The sequence below is a fragment of the Balearica regulorum genome, chromosome W, assembly GCF_011004875.1.
Source record: "Balearica regulorum gibbericeps isolate bBalReg1 chromosome W, bBalReg1.pri, whole genome shotgun sequence".
Taxonomy (NCBI): domain Eukaryota; kingdom Metazoa; phylum Chordata; class Aves; order Gruiformes; family Gruidae; genus Balearica; species Balearica regulorum.
Genome location: NC_046219.1, coordinates 30,417,014 through 30,430,985, shown reverse-complemented (window position 1 = coordinate 30,430,985; position 13,972 = coordinate 30,417,014). Strand labels below are relative to the sequence as shown.

The 13,972-nt window shown below is 54.3% G+C and overlaps 1 protein-coding gene across 4 annotated transcripts; it reads left to right on the top strand.

Moving 5' to 3' along the window:
- Positions 1–723: 723 nt before the first annotated feature.
- On the top strand, positions 724–6,573 carry LOC142599132 (gamma-secretase subunit Aph-1b-like). Of its 4 annotated transcripts, none has more exons than XM_075738798.1 (7): positions 734–927; positions 1,841–2,011; positions 3,501–3,574; positions 3,733–3,855; positions 4,191–4,318; positions 4,599–4,722; positions 4,963–6,573. In XM_075738798.1, the coding sequence occupies exons 1-7, from the start codon at positions 815–817 to the stop codon at positions 4,998–5,000; spliced, it is 771 nt and encodes a 256-aa protein (XP_075594913.1). In that variant the 5' UTR covers positions 734–814; the 3' UTR covers positions 5,001–6,573. The 4 variants fall into 4 exon arrangements, with proteins under 4 accessions (XP_075594914.1, XP_075594913.1, XP_075594915.1 ...); XM_075738800.1 differs by having other exon boundaries at positions 3,793–3,855; positions 4,963–5,150; XM_075738799.1 differs by lacking the exon at positions 4,191–4,318 and having other exon boundaries at positions 724–927; positions 4,963–5,888.
- Positions 6,574–13,972: the final 7,399 nt, after the last annotated feature.

Here is a 13,972-nt window from a genome sequence, read left to right as displayed (position 1 = left end):
TACCGTGCCCCACATCAGGGCCGTGCTGCCTGAGCTGTGAGTGCAGAGTGGGCGCTGCAGGAGGAGCAGGGTGTGTGTGGGGGGTGCATGGCCCCTGCCCTGCACGCTCAAGGGCTGCAGGGGGCCTGGGGGCAGTGCCAGAGCCCTCCTGCACAGAGGCAGGCCTGTGGTGGGGCCACAGGCAGCTAGGGACCCTCGGGAACAGCCAGCACACCTCACCCAAGCCTGGTGTGGGCCATGGACCCCCGGTGTGGGCTGCGCCCCCTCGTGGCAGGACTAGGTCCCCAATCGGTGCAGGCCCTGCTCCCCCATGACAGGATCAGGTCCCCCCGATGCAGGCCATGTCCTCTGTGACAGGCCCAGGTTCCCCCTCAGCCCCCCCCCCGTTACAGGACCAGCTCCCCAACCGGTGCAGGACATGTCCCCCTATGATAGGACCAGGTCCTCCCTCTGTAACAGGCCCGAGCTCCCCACTGCAGATTGTGCCCCCCCATGACAGGCCAAGAGATCCCCCCATGACAGGTTCGAGCCCCGGGGTTCAGACTGTGCCCCCTCTCGCCCAGCTCCTCCCCGGTGACAAACCCGAAGCCCCCGATGCAGGCCATGCCTCCCCCATAACAGACCCTAGCCCCACCCCACTCCGGCTCAGATTTCGCCCCCGCCCAGCGCGGCCCTTCCGGCGGCGGTGGCGCGCGCAGATGGCGTGTGATGTCAGGTGGCCCCGGAAGGGCGGGGGCGGGAGAGGGGGTGTGGGGCCGAGCCGGGCCGAGCCGCTAAGTCCCGTCCCTGCTCCCGTGTTCTGGGCCCTGCTGCCATGACGCTCGCCATCTTCTTCGGATGCACCTTCATCGCCTTCGGGCCGGCACTCGGCCTCTTCCTCTTCACCATCGCACGCGACCCGCTCCGCATCATCATCCTTATTGCTGGGTCAGTCCCGCACCGGCACCGGCGCGGGAGGGGCACTGGTGCCACTGTGGGTACTGGTGTGGGCGTGGAGGGGACGCTGGTACTGGTATCAGTACTGGTATGGCACCAGTATTGGTGCTGGTACCAGCATGGGCGTGACAGGGACGTGACTGGTACTGGCAGAGGCACAACGGGGGGACTAGTGCTGGTACCATTGTGGGCATGACAGGGACACCAGTACTCATATTGGTGTGGTTGTGAGCATGACAGAAGCACCAGTACTGATGCTTCTACCCTTGCAAATGTGACAGGGGCACCAGTATCCGTACTTGTACTGGTACCATTGCAGGCAGAACAGGGGCACCAGTACTCATACTGGTACTGTTGTGGGCATGACAGGGGCACCAGTACCACTACTCATACCGGTGCCATTCTTTTCACAACAGCGGCTCCAGTACTGATACCATTGTGGTCACCACATGGTGTGGGCATGATGGAGAGGGACACTGGCATTGGTAATGGCATGGGGTTAGTAGAGCACTGGTACCAGTACAGGGTCAGTAGTGGTACTGACATGTGCACAGCAGGGGCAGTGGTACCAGTACCACAGTGAGATCAGTAAGGTATGGTACTGGTATTGATGTGGATATGAGCCTGGCACTGGTATTGGTACTGGTGTGGGCTTGGCAGGGGCACTGGTGCCGGTTCTGGTTACCAGCAGAGGAAGAGTGTGTGCACAGCAGTGGTACTAGTACAGGCGCCACCTGCCCAGCACTGGTGCCAGAATGGCACTGGTACTGGTAGGAGAGTGGGCAAGTCTGGGGCACTGCTGCCAGTGCCTGTACCAACACAGAGGGGTGCAGGCGTAGTGCTGATGGTCACAGGCATGGCACTGGCTCAGTACTGGTGCCAGCAGGCACTCTCTCTGTTGCAGGGCTTTCTTCTGGCTGGTGTCGCTGCTGCTCTCTTCCCTCATCTGGTTTATTGCCATTAAAGCCAGCGACCCTGGGGATGAGCCGTTGCAGAAGGGGCTCTTGATATTTGGGGTGATGTTCTCTGTGCTGCTGCAGGAGGCCTTCCGCTTCCTCTACTACAAGTTCCTCAGGTAAGGGCATCTCCCACCCTGCTCCAGCGCTGCCAGATGGTCCTTCTGCCCTCCCAGCTATGGTGGGCCCAGATTTCAGCTGGGAGCTCCTGGGCAGGGGGGAATGCAGAGCGTGGCACCAAGCCGCCTCAGTCCTTACTGGGAGTGTGCGGGTGGTACCTGTGTCAGTACATTGACCTCGAGCAGGTCTCAAGTGGCAGAGCAGAGCAGCCTGAAGGTCTGGAGGACCCAGGGCTGAGGTGGCTGGTAGTGTCTCCCTGAATTCGGGACAGGTAGGCTGTGAGTTTGGGCTACTGCAGGACGTATAACATTGTCTCTGCCCCACCGCCTGGTGACTAGTGCCAGCAGTGCTCCCACAGCTCAGACACTGGGGGTATGCCAGGCACCAGGAAATGCCAGCTTTGCTGTGTGGGGGATGGGGAAGGGTTAGGGATCTGCCCTGTCTCCTGGCAAGTCTTGTTCCTTTCTTAGGGAGGGCTTTGTGTCAGCAGGGACAGCCTGAAAGTGGTTTTGGCACTCTGCGGGGTGGTGCATCATTGCCAGCCCTGTGTCTAGTGCCCTGGTTACCCGCGGTAGTCTAGGCGCAGTCTCAGCAGCTCCTGGCCTCCCTGGCGTTGTTGGCCTGGAGCACGGGAGCTTGTGCCAACTGCTGGGTGAGCATGCACTGCACCCCGTGCTGCTTTTGGACGGGTGGACAGATGCTGCGCTGGGCAGGCAGACAAAGGGAGGCAATGCTGGAATTGGCATCCCTCTTTGCCCCCCCCCCCCAGTGGTCCCCACCTTCCCAGCTGGCTGGGTGCTGGCATGGGTATGCAGGCTCCCACTGCTCCCTGCAGCAGGGTGCTTCCGGAGGTGAGCAGGCAGAGGGTAGCAGAGCTCCACGGAGCGGCCTCTAACAAACCACTGCGTTTCATTGCCCTGCAGATCTCTGGCTGCAAACGCTGCTTTCCTCCCCGGGGCTGTGGAGCCATCTGGGGTCCTCCTCACCTGCCATACCTCTAGCTGATAAAACTTAGGAAGTCCAGCTCTCAGTTTCTCCCCCAAAGAATTTTTCTAGCTCTTTGAGCTCTTCCCTGCACCCTCTCCATTTTTTCCCCCAACATCTTTTAAGAGTATAACTGCCAAGATCAGGTACAGCCTCTTGGTGTGCTCCTCCCACACCAGCACTGGGGCTGTTTTCTGTGCAGAGGTGCTGCTCACTTTGCACCCTATGTCCCACTCACCCCACCCCTGCTCTGCACTCGTGTCCTTGTGTGGAAATCTATGTGGCTTCACATGGTTTTCACATGTGTGGTTTGTTCAGTGGTTCAGGGTGGTCCTGCAGATGCTCTCCATGGCAGGTGTTGCAGTTCAGTGATAGGGAAGTTACCAGGATGGTGAGATGGTACAGAGTGAGACCTTGGCTCCCACCTACTCTGTCCTGGTGCTGCACCATGCCCCAGGAGGCGGCCAGGCTGTACCGGCCTCCAGCGTGCTCTCCCCTCCACAGGAAGGCCATTGAGGGGCTGGCGGCCCTCAGCGAGGATGGCTGCTCCCCCATTTCCATCCAGCAAATGGCATACGGTGAGTGCTGCGCAGAACAGCCAGGCAGGACTGGGCATGGTGCAGGGATGGAAAGAGAATTTTCTCACCTTGAAGCTGGCTGGGTCCCCTGAGGGGCTGGGAGGTGCCTGGGGTGGCCCTGAGTGGCTCAGGGCTTGACAGCATCCCTGTCCTGGCAGTGGCTGGTGTGGGCTTTGGGCTCATGAGCGGCGCCTTCTCCATGATCAATCTCCTGGCAGATGCATTAGGGCCCGGCACTGTGGGTATCCACGGGGACTCGCAGCTCTACTTCCTGACCTCAGGTGAGTGACTGGCACCCTTTGCCTACATCTCTTCCCCACCACAGAGGTGGCAGACCTGGGGGAGGGGCTGGGGCTCGAGCTCAGCCCCCTGTGCTCTCCTCTCCATGCTGCACCCTGCTGCTGCTCCCTGTACCCATCTGAGCCCTTTGTGGTCTCCTGTCACACTTCTCTGTGCCAAACCCTTCTCTCTGACCCCCATCCCTCCCAGCACTTCCCAGTCTGACCCAGCAGTGCCCCTACTCCCCTTCTCTGGCTCCTCTCCATCCCTCCCCAAGTCTGTGGGCTGGGCCAGGGCAGATGGCTACCTGGTGACACCCCTCTGCTGCTTCCTGCAGCCTTTATGACCATGGTGCTGATTTTCCTTCACACCTTCTGGGGGATCCTCTTCTTCCACGGCTGTGAGCACCGGCGCTGGTGGGAGATCACAGCTGTCATTGTCATGCACCTCGCCGTTTCAGGGTCGGTGAGTAGCCGGGAGCTACTGCACTGGGACCTATATTCAGGGATGGCTGTGGTGCGTGCCGGTCCCTGTGCTGGGGGGGAAACAGCCTTTGGCACTAGCAAAGCAGTTGTTTTTTGGGGATTTGCAGCCCTCCTCGCATGGGACAGGCCCTTCACAAACTGAATGCCAAAGCTGGTGTCCCCTGTCCCATTCTGCTCATTGAGGTGGTGACACTGCCACCCATCCTGGCCCTGTCCTCGCCTGCCTGCTCACCCCTTCCCTCTCCCACCTCTTTCTCCAGACATTTTGCAACCCCCTGTACATGGGCAGCCTGGTGCCCTCCTACCTGCTGATGGCCACTGCTGCTACTTGGGCTTACCTGCTCTCAGGAGGCTCTGCCCAGAACCTGCAGCGCTTCCTGCTCTGTAAGTCCTGCTCCGTAATGGGGACAGGGGACCTTGCAGGTTCCTCTGGGTACCTGGACCAGTGCTGGGGTGGGAAGAGGGTGCCCCAGGGGCTGGAGTAAGGGCATCATCCCCTTGGCTGCCAGACTAGAGGAGATGCTGGGGTTTGGGGCCATGGTCAGGTTGTTACCTCTCCTGGGGGAAGTGGATGGGGTAAGGAGTCTGGTGAAAACTGCCTCCCTTCCCTCTTGCTTCCTGCAGGTCTATGGAGTGGAGCCAGCCCTCAGCTGGAATCCTGAGGCCCCATGGGATGTTCCTGTCCACAGCCACCCCTGCCCTCCCCTCCATCCTGGCAGCAAGAGCGGCCATCACCTTCTTTGCAATATCTTTTCTCCTGGACTAGTGGACCCTGGGCCAGTCCCAGTGGAGCAGGCACTGGGGTCTGACTGCAGCAGCCAACTGACCAGTGTGACTGGGGCTGGCTTGCTCTGCCACCCCTTTGGGAGCCCCCAGAGAACAGCTCAGTTCTGGGGGACTCTGCTTTGCTGGCCCTGCCACGAGCAGAGCCCCGGTTAGCTTGCCTGGGAAGGATGCTACCTTGGACTGCTGGAGGCCTGAACCCAAAGAAACCCATCACTTCTCCCCCTGCTGCAGAAGATGTGCTGTCCCCTGTACCAGGGCGGGGGAAACCACCGCAGGGTGGAGGAAGTGGCTTTGCAAAACGCTGCTGCTGTGGTGCTACTTTCTCTGCCTCTTGGCCCAGCCTTGCTGCCCTGGGAGCCACGGCCCCCATGCTGGACTGCAGTGAGCTGGCATCCCGGCATGGGAAGGGATGGGCAGGGGAGGATGGTGTGTCAGGAGCAACCACTGGTACTGGGGGATCCAAGGGGACTGACAGCATCCAGGGCAGGAGGAAGATGGGAGAAGATAATGCCATATGGAGGGTGACAGAGGGCTTGGGAGGAGATGCAACCCTACAACTGGTGCCAGCACAGCTTGGGGAGGGGGGATTCAGGGGGACATGCCAGTGGATCATTGCCCTCTCTTGCCCTCAGAGGGGGATTTTCAGACAGGCACCAGCCCTGATGCTGTGCCACAGGGCTGGGAGGGAGAAACTGCCATCAGGCTCAGGGCTGGGAAGTCCGCAGTGGGCTTTTATACCAATAAAAAACAAGTACCATAGGTGAGTGGGGGTGTGTATGCCACTGCTGGTGTCAGTAGCTTGTGCTGGTGTGACCGCAGAGGGTGTCTGGCAGTTGCAGACCCCAGTTGCCTGAAGGTCTTGCTCCTGCTCTGTCCATCTCTGGTTTTACCACCTTGAGGTGGAGGCTGCTGAGAGCTAGAGACCTGCAGGTTCCTCCCCTCTCCCAGGTCCAGCCCATTTCTCTTGGCTTCTGTGTGGCTGTGGAGCTCCCCAGGGCTTGGCTCTGGCTGTGCTGGAGCTGCTAGGAAAGGTGGGAGGCAGCTATGGGTCAGGGACTGTGCCAGCTATGTTGGAGCTGGGTGAGGGCCAGCCAATAAGGAAGCTGTGGCTCTGCCAGCATTCAGATCTGCCTTTCTCCAGCCCTACCAAGCCATGGCTATGTTTTTCCAACACTTTGCACAAATAAGAGAAGTCCCAGAGTGGCAGAGGGCAGGGCCAGGCCGCGCAAGGAGTCCTGTGCTGCTTGCTCTAGAACTCTGCCTGGGGCACAGAGGCTGATGCTGTCTCTGCCAGTCAGGAAGGGGTCCTTGTGCACCCCTCTGCTCTGGGTCCAGCTCCACCAGTGCCTGTTCCTGCCCTGCAGCTTCAGACTAGGACAGCAGAGACAGCTGGCACCATGGGAGGCTTTTAATTTTTTTTTTAAATACATTTTAACTTTTTTTTTTTTTTAAAACAACAAAAACATCTGCTGAGGCCAGACACTGCCCCAGGCAAACAGTCCATGTGGGTAGCCTTTGTGGCCAAGGGATGCTGGAGCACTGGCCCTCCCTTGGCCTGGGGCAGGAGTGAGGGGAGGTGGGGTGGGGCAGGCTAAGCCAGCAGGGCCAGGACCTCTGCAGAGGCATGGGGCTCACACGGTGTTGGTGGTGGCTGCCGGTCGGATGAGTCAAGGCTGGTGGGGGAAAAAGAAGGGGGAATGGGACAGTCCCCTGCAGCTACTGGATGAGGGAGATGGGGCAAGGCTGGAGAAGGCCAGAGGACCAAAGGCAGAGGGGATATGAAGGCAACAGCCTCAGGTGAGCATGCTTACCTGCCTGAAATGAAGAGCTGGAGTGTCATGCAAGAGCTAAAGACAGGAAGACACCAGTGAGAGCCAGCTGTGCATATGCTAGGGCAGCCCTGCACCCCCACCATGGCTGCCTGCCCCTCCAGCTCAGCACACAACTGCCAGTGTCCCAAAACTGGGAGTTCATTTACCCAGTGTACAACAGGCCAATATACACACAGAGCAGAGGTATTTTATTGCATATTTGCGCAGATATGGGCATCTGTCCCAAGACAGCACACCAAAGCTCCAAATCAGGGGTTATTTATACATACAACATTAACATATTCATCTTTCTAATACATATGCGATGTTATTCTATTAAATGAGTGGTTCATATTTCTTTGTCTAGCATGCAAACTAGAACGCAGGCTCAGTTCTTTTCTCCGCCTTTATCTTTTGAGTAGGTGGTATAATTGGGGTGGGTGGTCTATGGGTCGGTGGTCACGATCTCCCCCTGTTGGAATTACCTTTCCCCTAGTTTCCTCCTTCTTTGGCAATCTTCAACGATTCTTCAAGGCTTGTTGGTCAATTTATCAGTTACACTTCTACTTCTTGACAATCATGTCTTCATTAGTACATTGTTTAGATATACATTAACTAACACAAGGGTAGGACTATACAATGGTCACCCTTAGCAGCAATAGTCTTGGTTACATTTGATTTTGCTGTAACAATTTCCCTCCTTTGAGACTTATTGAAATTCTATTTTTCGACAAGTCTCACCTCTATTTTGCACAACTAACACATAAGACTGAGACATTTGTCTAGTAATTAGACTCTTTCCTTCCAAGTCCAAATATAAACAAGGTCTTCCAGCTGAAAGGGATGAACAGGGGTGTCCAATGGCAATGGTGCTCTCTGATTTAAATACCTATGTAAAAAAGAGAAAATCTGCGAAAGAGAAATTAAGTATTCTTTAATAATTTCCTGTCCTTTAAGGTGCCTTTGATCTGATTTGTTCTTTCTACTTTCCCACTAGATTGAGATCTCCATGGAACATGGAGATACCATTTTATTTTCAAAATTTTTTATATTCCTTGCACCACTTCTGCTCTGAAGTGAGGTCCATTTTCAGAAGATATTTCTTCTGGGATACCAAATCTAGGACTTATTTCTTTTAACATTACCTTAATTACTTCTCTTGCCTTATTGGTGCGACGGGGGAAAGCTTCAGGCTAACCAGAAAAGGTATCTATTAAAATAAACAAATATCTATACAGGTTACATCTCAGTAACTGAATAATCTATTTGCGAGTATTACCTGGGCATTATTCGTCCTTTTACATTTCCCCCTATTGTTTGATTCTCCACCTTTGGATTATTAGCACAGCATGTTGAATGTTTGTTCAACACTATGTCAGCACTATGTCAGTACCACTGTGGCTACTCAAACCTCGGCGACAGACACTGTGGCTACTTAAACCCCCATAACAGGGAGTGAAGATGAACCAAAAAAACCAACCCATACTGGTAGCAGTTGCCCCTATACACAAGAAGAAATACACCAAGAAATCAGTTCGCTTAGTGAAGGATGATGATGAAGAATCAGGACCATCACGAGAGCAGGAAGAAGAGGGAGAACCAGAGGTAATCACTCAATCCCTGTCCCTGAGTGAGCTGCGAGATATAAGAAAAGATTGCAGCTGCCTTCCAGGTCAGCACATCATTACCTGGCTGCTCCGCTGCTGGGATAACAGGGCCAGTAGCCTGGAATTAGAGGGTAGGGAGGCCAAGAAGCTGGGATCCCTGTCTAGGGAAGGGGGAACTGACAAGGCAATTGGGAAGAAGGCACAAGCCCTCAGCCTCTGGAGGCGACTCCTGTCAAGCAGGAAGGAAAGGTATCCCTTCAGTGAAGATGTTGTATGTTGGCCAGGCAAGTGGACCACCATGGAGAGAGGTATCCAATATTTGAGGGACTTAGCCATGTGGGAGATGGTTTATTATGACCTGGACATCGTGCAGTTACCCACAGATCCTGACGAAGTCCAATGTACCCGACCCACGTGGTGGAAGCTTGTACCGAGTGCACCATCATCGTACGCCAACTCACTGGCAGTAACGGACTGGAAAAGTGAAGAGGCGCCAACAGTGGATGAAGTGGCTGGCCGACTCCAGCAATATGAAGAGAATCTCTCTTCCATCCTCATTTCAGCTGTGGAGAAATTGTCCCAGGAGTTCCAGCAATTCAGAGAGGATATGTCCTACACCCCACCTGTATGGAGCAGTGTCTCAGCTATTTGGAGTAAGCGTTCCTCTGCTCCAGAGAGGGGAATATAGAGGATACACACCACGAGGCACCCTGTGGTTTTACCTGCATGACCACGGAGAAGACATGAGGAAGTGGGATGGAAAACCTACCTCAACCCCATGGGCATGAGTACATGAGTTGCAAGGCAAAACATTTACAAAAGGGTAGTCTTACAGGAAAAATGCCACAGCGGGCAGTTCCCCAGACCGAGTGGAAGGCCTACTCGTACGTATGATCCTCTTAAAGGGACTTCTAAGTCCTTTTTGCAAGAAGTGAGTAGCGAATATGCAGGATTCGAGGGGCCCTGCCTCCAGCCAGGTGGAGGAGAGGGACAATAGGGTTTATGGCCTGGCACATCAGATCCATAAGAGTACAAAGCTCTAGTGGACACTGGTGCACAGTGTACCCTAATGCCATTGAGCCATGAAGGGGCGGAACAGATATCTATTTCTGGAGTGATGGGGGATCCCAACAGTTGACTCTGTTGGAGGCTGAAGTGAGTCTAACTGGGAATGAGTGGCAAAAGCACCCCATTGTGACTGGGCCAGCGGCTCCGTGCATCCTTGGCATAGACTACCTCCGGAAAGGGTATTTCAAAGACCCAAAAGGCTACCGGTGGGCTTTTGGAATAGCTGCCTTGGAAACTGTGATGGGTTGACCCTGGCTGAGGGCCAGGTACCCACCAGAGCCGCTCTATCACTCCCCTCTTTCATTAGACAGGGGAGAAAAGCTACAATGAAAAAAAAAAACTTACAGGTCGAGATAAGGACAGGGAGAGATCATTCTCTAATTATCATCACGAGCAAAACAGACCGAACTTAGAGAGGGAATTCATCTTATTTATTACTAAGCAAAACAGAGTAGAGGAATGAGAAATAAAACCAAACCTTAAAAACACCTCCCCCCACCCCTCCCATCTTCCCGGGCTCAACTTCACTCCCGGCTTCAACCTCCGCCCCCCCCCAGCGGCACAGGGGGACGGGGAGTGGGGGTTACGGTCAGTTCCTCACGCGGTGTTTCTGCCGCTTCTTCATCCTCAGGGGGAGGACTCATTGTTCCCCCGCTCCAGCGTGGGGTCCCTCTCACGGGAGACAGTCCTTCACGGCCTTCTCCAACGTGAGTCTCCTCCACGGGGTGCAGACCTTCGGGAGCAGACTGCTCCACCATGGGTCCCCCACGGGGTCACAAGTCCTGTCAGCAAACCTGCTCTGGCGTGGGCTCCTCTCTCCACGGATCCACAGGTCCTGCCAGGAGCTTGCTCCAGTGCGGGCTTCCCACGGGGTCACAGCCTCCTTCAGGTGTCTCCACCTGCTCCGGCGTGGGGTCCTCCATGGGCTGCAGGTGGAATCTCTACACCCCCTCATCCTCCCTCCACGGGCTGCAGGGGGACAGCCTGCTTCACCATGGTCTTCACCACGGGCTGCAGGGGAATCTTGCTCCGGCGCCTGGAGCACCTCCTCCCCCTCCTTCTGCACTGACCTTGGTGTCTGCAGATGTTCTTACATCTTCTCACTCCTCTGTCTGGCTGCAAAAGCACTCTCTAACTGTTTTTTTTCTTTCTTAAATATGTTATCACAGAGGTGCTGATTGACTTGGCCTTGGCCAGCGGCGGGTCCGTCTTGGAGCCGGCTGGCATTGGCTCTATCAGACACAGGGGAAGCTTCTAGCAGCTTCTCACAGAAGCCACCCCTGTAGCCCCCCTGCTACCAAAACCTTGCCACGCAAAACCAACACAGGAGGAAATTGAACCATTGTCTAGTTTGCCTGGTCTCTCGGAGGACCCTTCTGTTGTAGGGTTGCCCAGGGTCGAAGAATAACAGCTGCCAATCACTATCACAACCATGCACCGGCAGCAATACCACACCAATAGAGACTCCCTGGTTCCCATCCAAAAGCCGATTTGTAGACTGGAGGGTCAGGGAGTGATCAGCAGAACCCACTCACCCTTTAACAGTCCCATATGCCCAGTGCAGAAGTCCAATGGAGAGTGGAGGCTGACAGTAGACTATCGTGGCCTGAATGGTCACACTGCCGATGAGTGCTGCCATGCCAGACATGCTAGAACTTCAATATGAACTGGAGTCAAAGGCAGCCAAGTGGTACGCCACAACTGATAGTGCTAATGCATTTTTCTCGATCCCTTTGGCAGCAGAGTGCAGGCCACAGTTTGCCTTCACTTGGAGGGGCATCCAGTACACCTGGAATCGACTGCCCCAGGGGTGGAAACACAGCCCCACCATTTGCCATGCACTGATCCAGACTGCACTGGAAAAGGGTGAAGCCCCAGAGCACCTGCAATACATTGATGACATCATTGTATGGGGCAACTCAGCAGAGGAAGTTTCTGAGAAAGGGAAGGAAAAAATCCAAATCCTGCTGCAGGCTGGCTTTGCCATAAAACGAGGTAAGGTGAAGGGGCCTATGCAGGAGATCCAGTTTTTAGGAATAAGGTGGCATGATGGGCGGTGTCAGATCCCAATAGATGTGATCAACAAAATAGCAGCCATGTCTCCACCAACCAACAAAAAGGGAAACACAGGCTTTCTTAGGTGTTGTGGGTTTCTGGAGAATGCACATTCCGAATTACAGTCTCATTGTTAGCCCTCTCTACCATGTAACCCGGAAGAAGAATGATTTCAAATGGGGCCTTGAGCAACGACAAGCCTTTGAACAAATTAAACAGGAAATAGTTCATGTGGTGGCCCTTGGGCCATTCTGGGCAGAACCGGATGTAAAAAAAAATGTGCTGTACACCGCAGCCGGGGAGAATGGCCCTACCTGGAGTCTCTGGCAGAAAGCACCAGGGGAGACTCGAGGTCGACCTCTGGGGTTTTGGAGTCGGGGATACAGGGGATCCAAGGCCTGCTACACTCCAACAGAAAAGGAGATATTGGCAGCCTATGAAAGGGTTCGAGCTGCTTCAGAAGTGATTGGCACTGAAGCACAGCTCCTCCTGGCACCCCGACTGCCAGTGCTGGGCTGGATGTTCAAAGAGAGGGCCCCCTCTACACACCATGCAACCAATTCTACATGAAGTGGGTTGCACAGCAGGCTCGAATAGGAAACCCCAATCGCCCAGGAATTCTGGAAGTGATCATGGACTGGCCAGAAGGGAAAGATTTCGGAATGTCACCAGAGGAGGAGGTGACACATGCTGAAGAGGCCCCCCCACCCCTGTGGGGGGTGCTTACAGCAGTGGAAGCAGAGCAACTGGCAGTACAGAGGCAAACCCATCTGGGCTGCCCCACTGTGGCAAGATATTGCTGCCCGGCTAGAGAAGCTGGTTGTGAAAGTACGTCATGTAGATGCTCACGTACCCAAGAGTCGGGCCACTGAGGATCATCAGAACAACCAGCAGGTGGATCAGGCTGCCAAGATTGAAGTGGCTCAAGTAGATTTGGACTGGCAGCGTAAGGGTGAATTGTTTATAGCTCGGTGGGCCCATGACACCTCAGGCCATCAAGGAAGAGATGCGACATGGAGATGGGCCCGTGATCGAGGGGTGGACTTGAGCATGGACGCCATCTCACAGGTCATCCATCAATGTGAAACATGCGCCACAATCAAGCAAGCCAAGCGGGTAAAGCCTCTGTGGTATGGAGGACAATGGCTGAAATATAAATATGGGGAGGCCTGGCAAATCGACTACATCACACTCCCACAAACCCGCCAAGGCAAGCGTTATGTTCTTACAATGGTGGAAACAACCACTGGATGGCCGGAAACATATCCTGTGCCCCATGCCACTGCCCGGAACACTATTCTGGGTCTTGAAAAGCAAGTCCTGTGGTGACATGGCACCCCAGAGAGAATTGAGTCAGACAACGGGACTCATTTCAGAACAACCTCATAGATACCTGGACCAAAAAGAGCATGGCATTGAGTGGGTGTATCACATCCCCTACCATGCACCACCTCTGGGGAAATTGAATGATGTGAGCAATGGGGTGTGAGGGAGCAGCCATGTGATGCTCAGCTGCTGGCTGCGGCTAAACCACGACATCTGTTTAACAGGAGTTCCTTGTGAGGTCAAAAGTCCTCTTTCTTTCCAAATTGCCCCATGAGCATGTACAACCCCAAATGCATATTTTGAGTCTGTGTAAATATTATCTCTTTTTCCAGTTCTTATTTCTAAAGCTCTATTTAGAGCAATCAACTCTGGTTTTTGGTCTGAAGTACTACAGGATAAAGGCTCAGTTTCCAGAACATGGTCGCTCGTCACTACTGCATATCCAGCACATATATAATTCTAGATCAAAATCCGGTTGGCTGGAATAAACTTGCTCGATTGTTGTCAAGCAATCACGTAATCCATTTTGTTCTGAGATCAGCAACAAAGTTGCAGGATTTAAAGTAGTAGATATTGAAAGGGTAATATCATCCTGTTCCAGCAACACAGCGTGGTACTTGGCCAATCTGCTAGGAGAAATCCAATGGTGTCCCTTGTTTCCTAGGAGAGAGATCACAGCATGGTGTATGAACACAGTCATAGGTTGTCCCAAGGTCAGTTTTCTGGCTTCTTCAATTAGAATCACTGTTGCCGCAACAGATCTCAAGCAAGCAGGCCATCCTTTACTGACATCATCTAACTGTTTGGATAAATACCCCACCAGTCTCTTCCAGGTTCCCAACAATTGAGTTAGGACTCCTAAGGCCACTTGTTTTCTCTCATGCACGTGTACCTGAAAGGTTTTTTTTCTAAGTTTGGAAGTCCTAATGCAGGAGCTTCCATAAGCCTTTTCTTGATTTCATCAAACCCTTTTCGGCATTC

Excerpts from the sequence above, each read along its gene's own strand:
- LOC142599132 (XM_075738798.1), top strand. The coding sequence starts at position 815 with ATGACGCTCGCCATCTTCTTCGGATGCACCTTCATCGCCTTCGGGCCG. Across the intron at positions 4,319-4,598 it reads ACCTCGCCGTTTCAGGGTCG|ACATTTTGCAACCCCCTGTA; the intron begins GTGAGTAGCCGG and ends CTCTTTCTCCAG. Across the intron at positions 4,723-4,962 it reads CCTGCAGCGCTTCCTGCTCT|GTCTATGGAGTGGAGCCAGC; the intron begins GTAAGTCCTGCT and ends TGCTTCCTGCAG.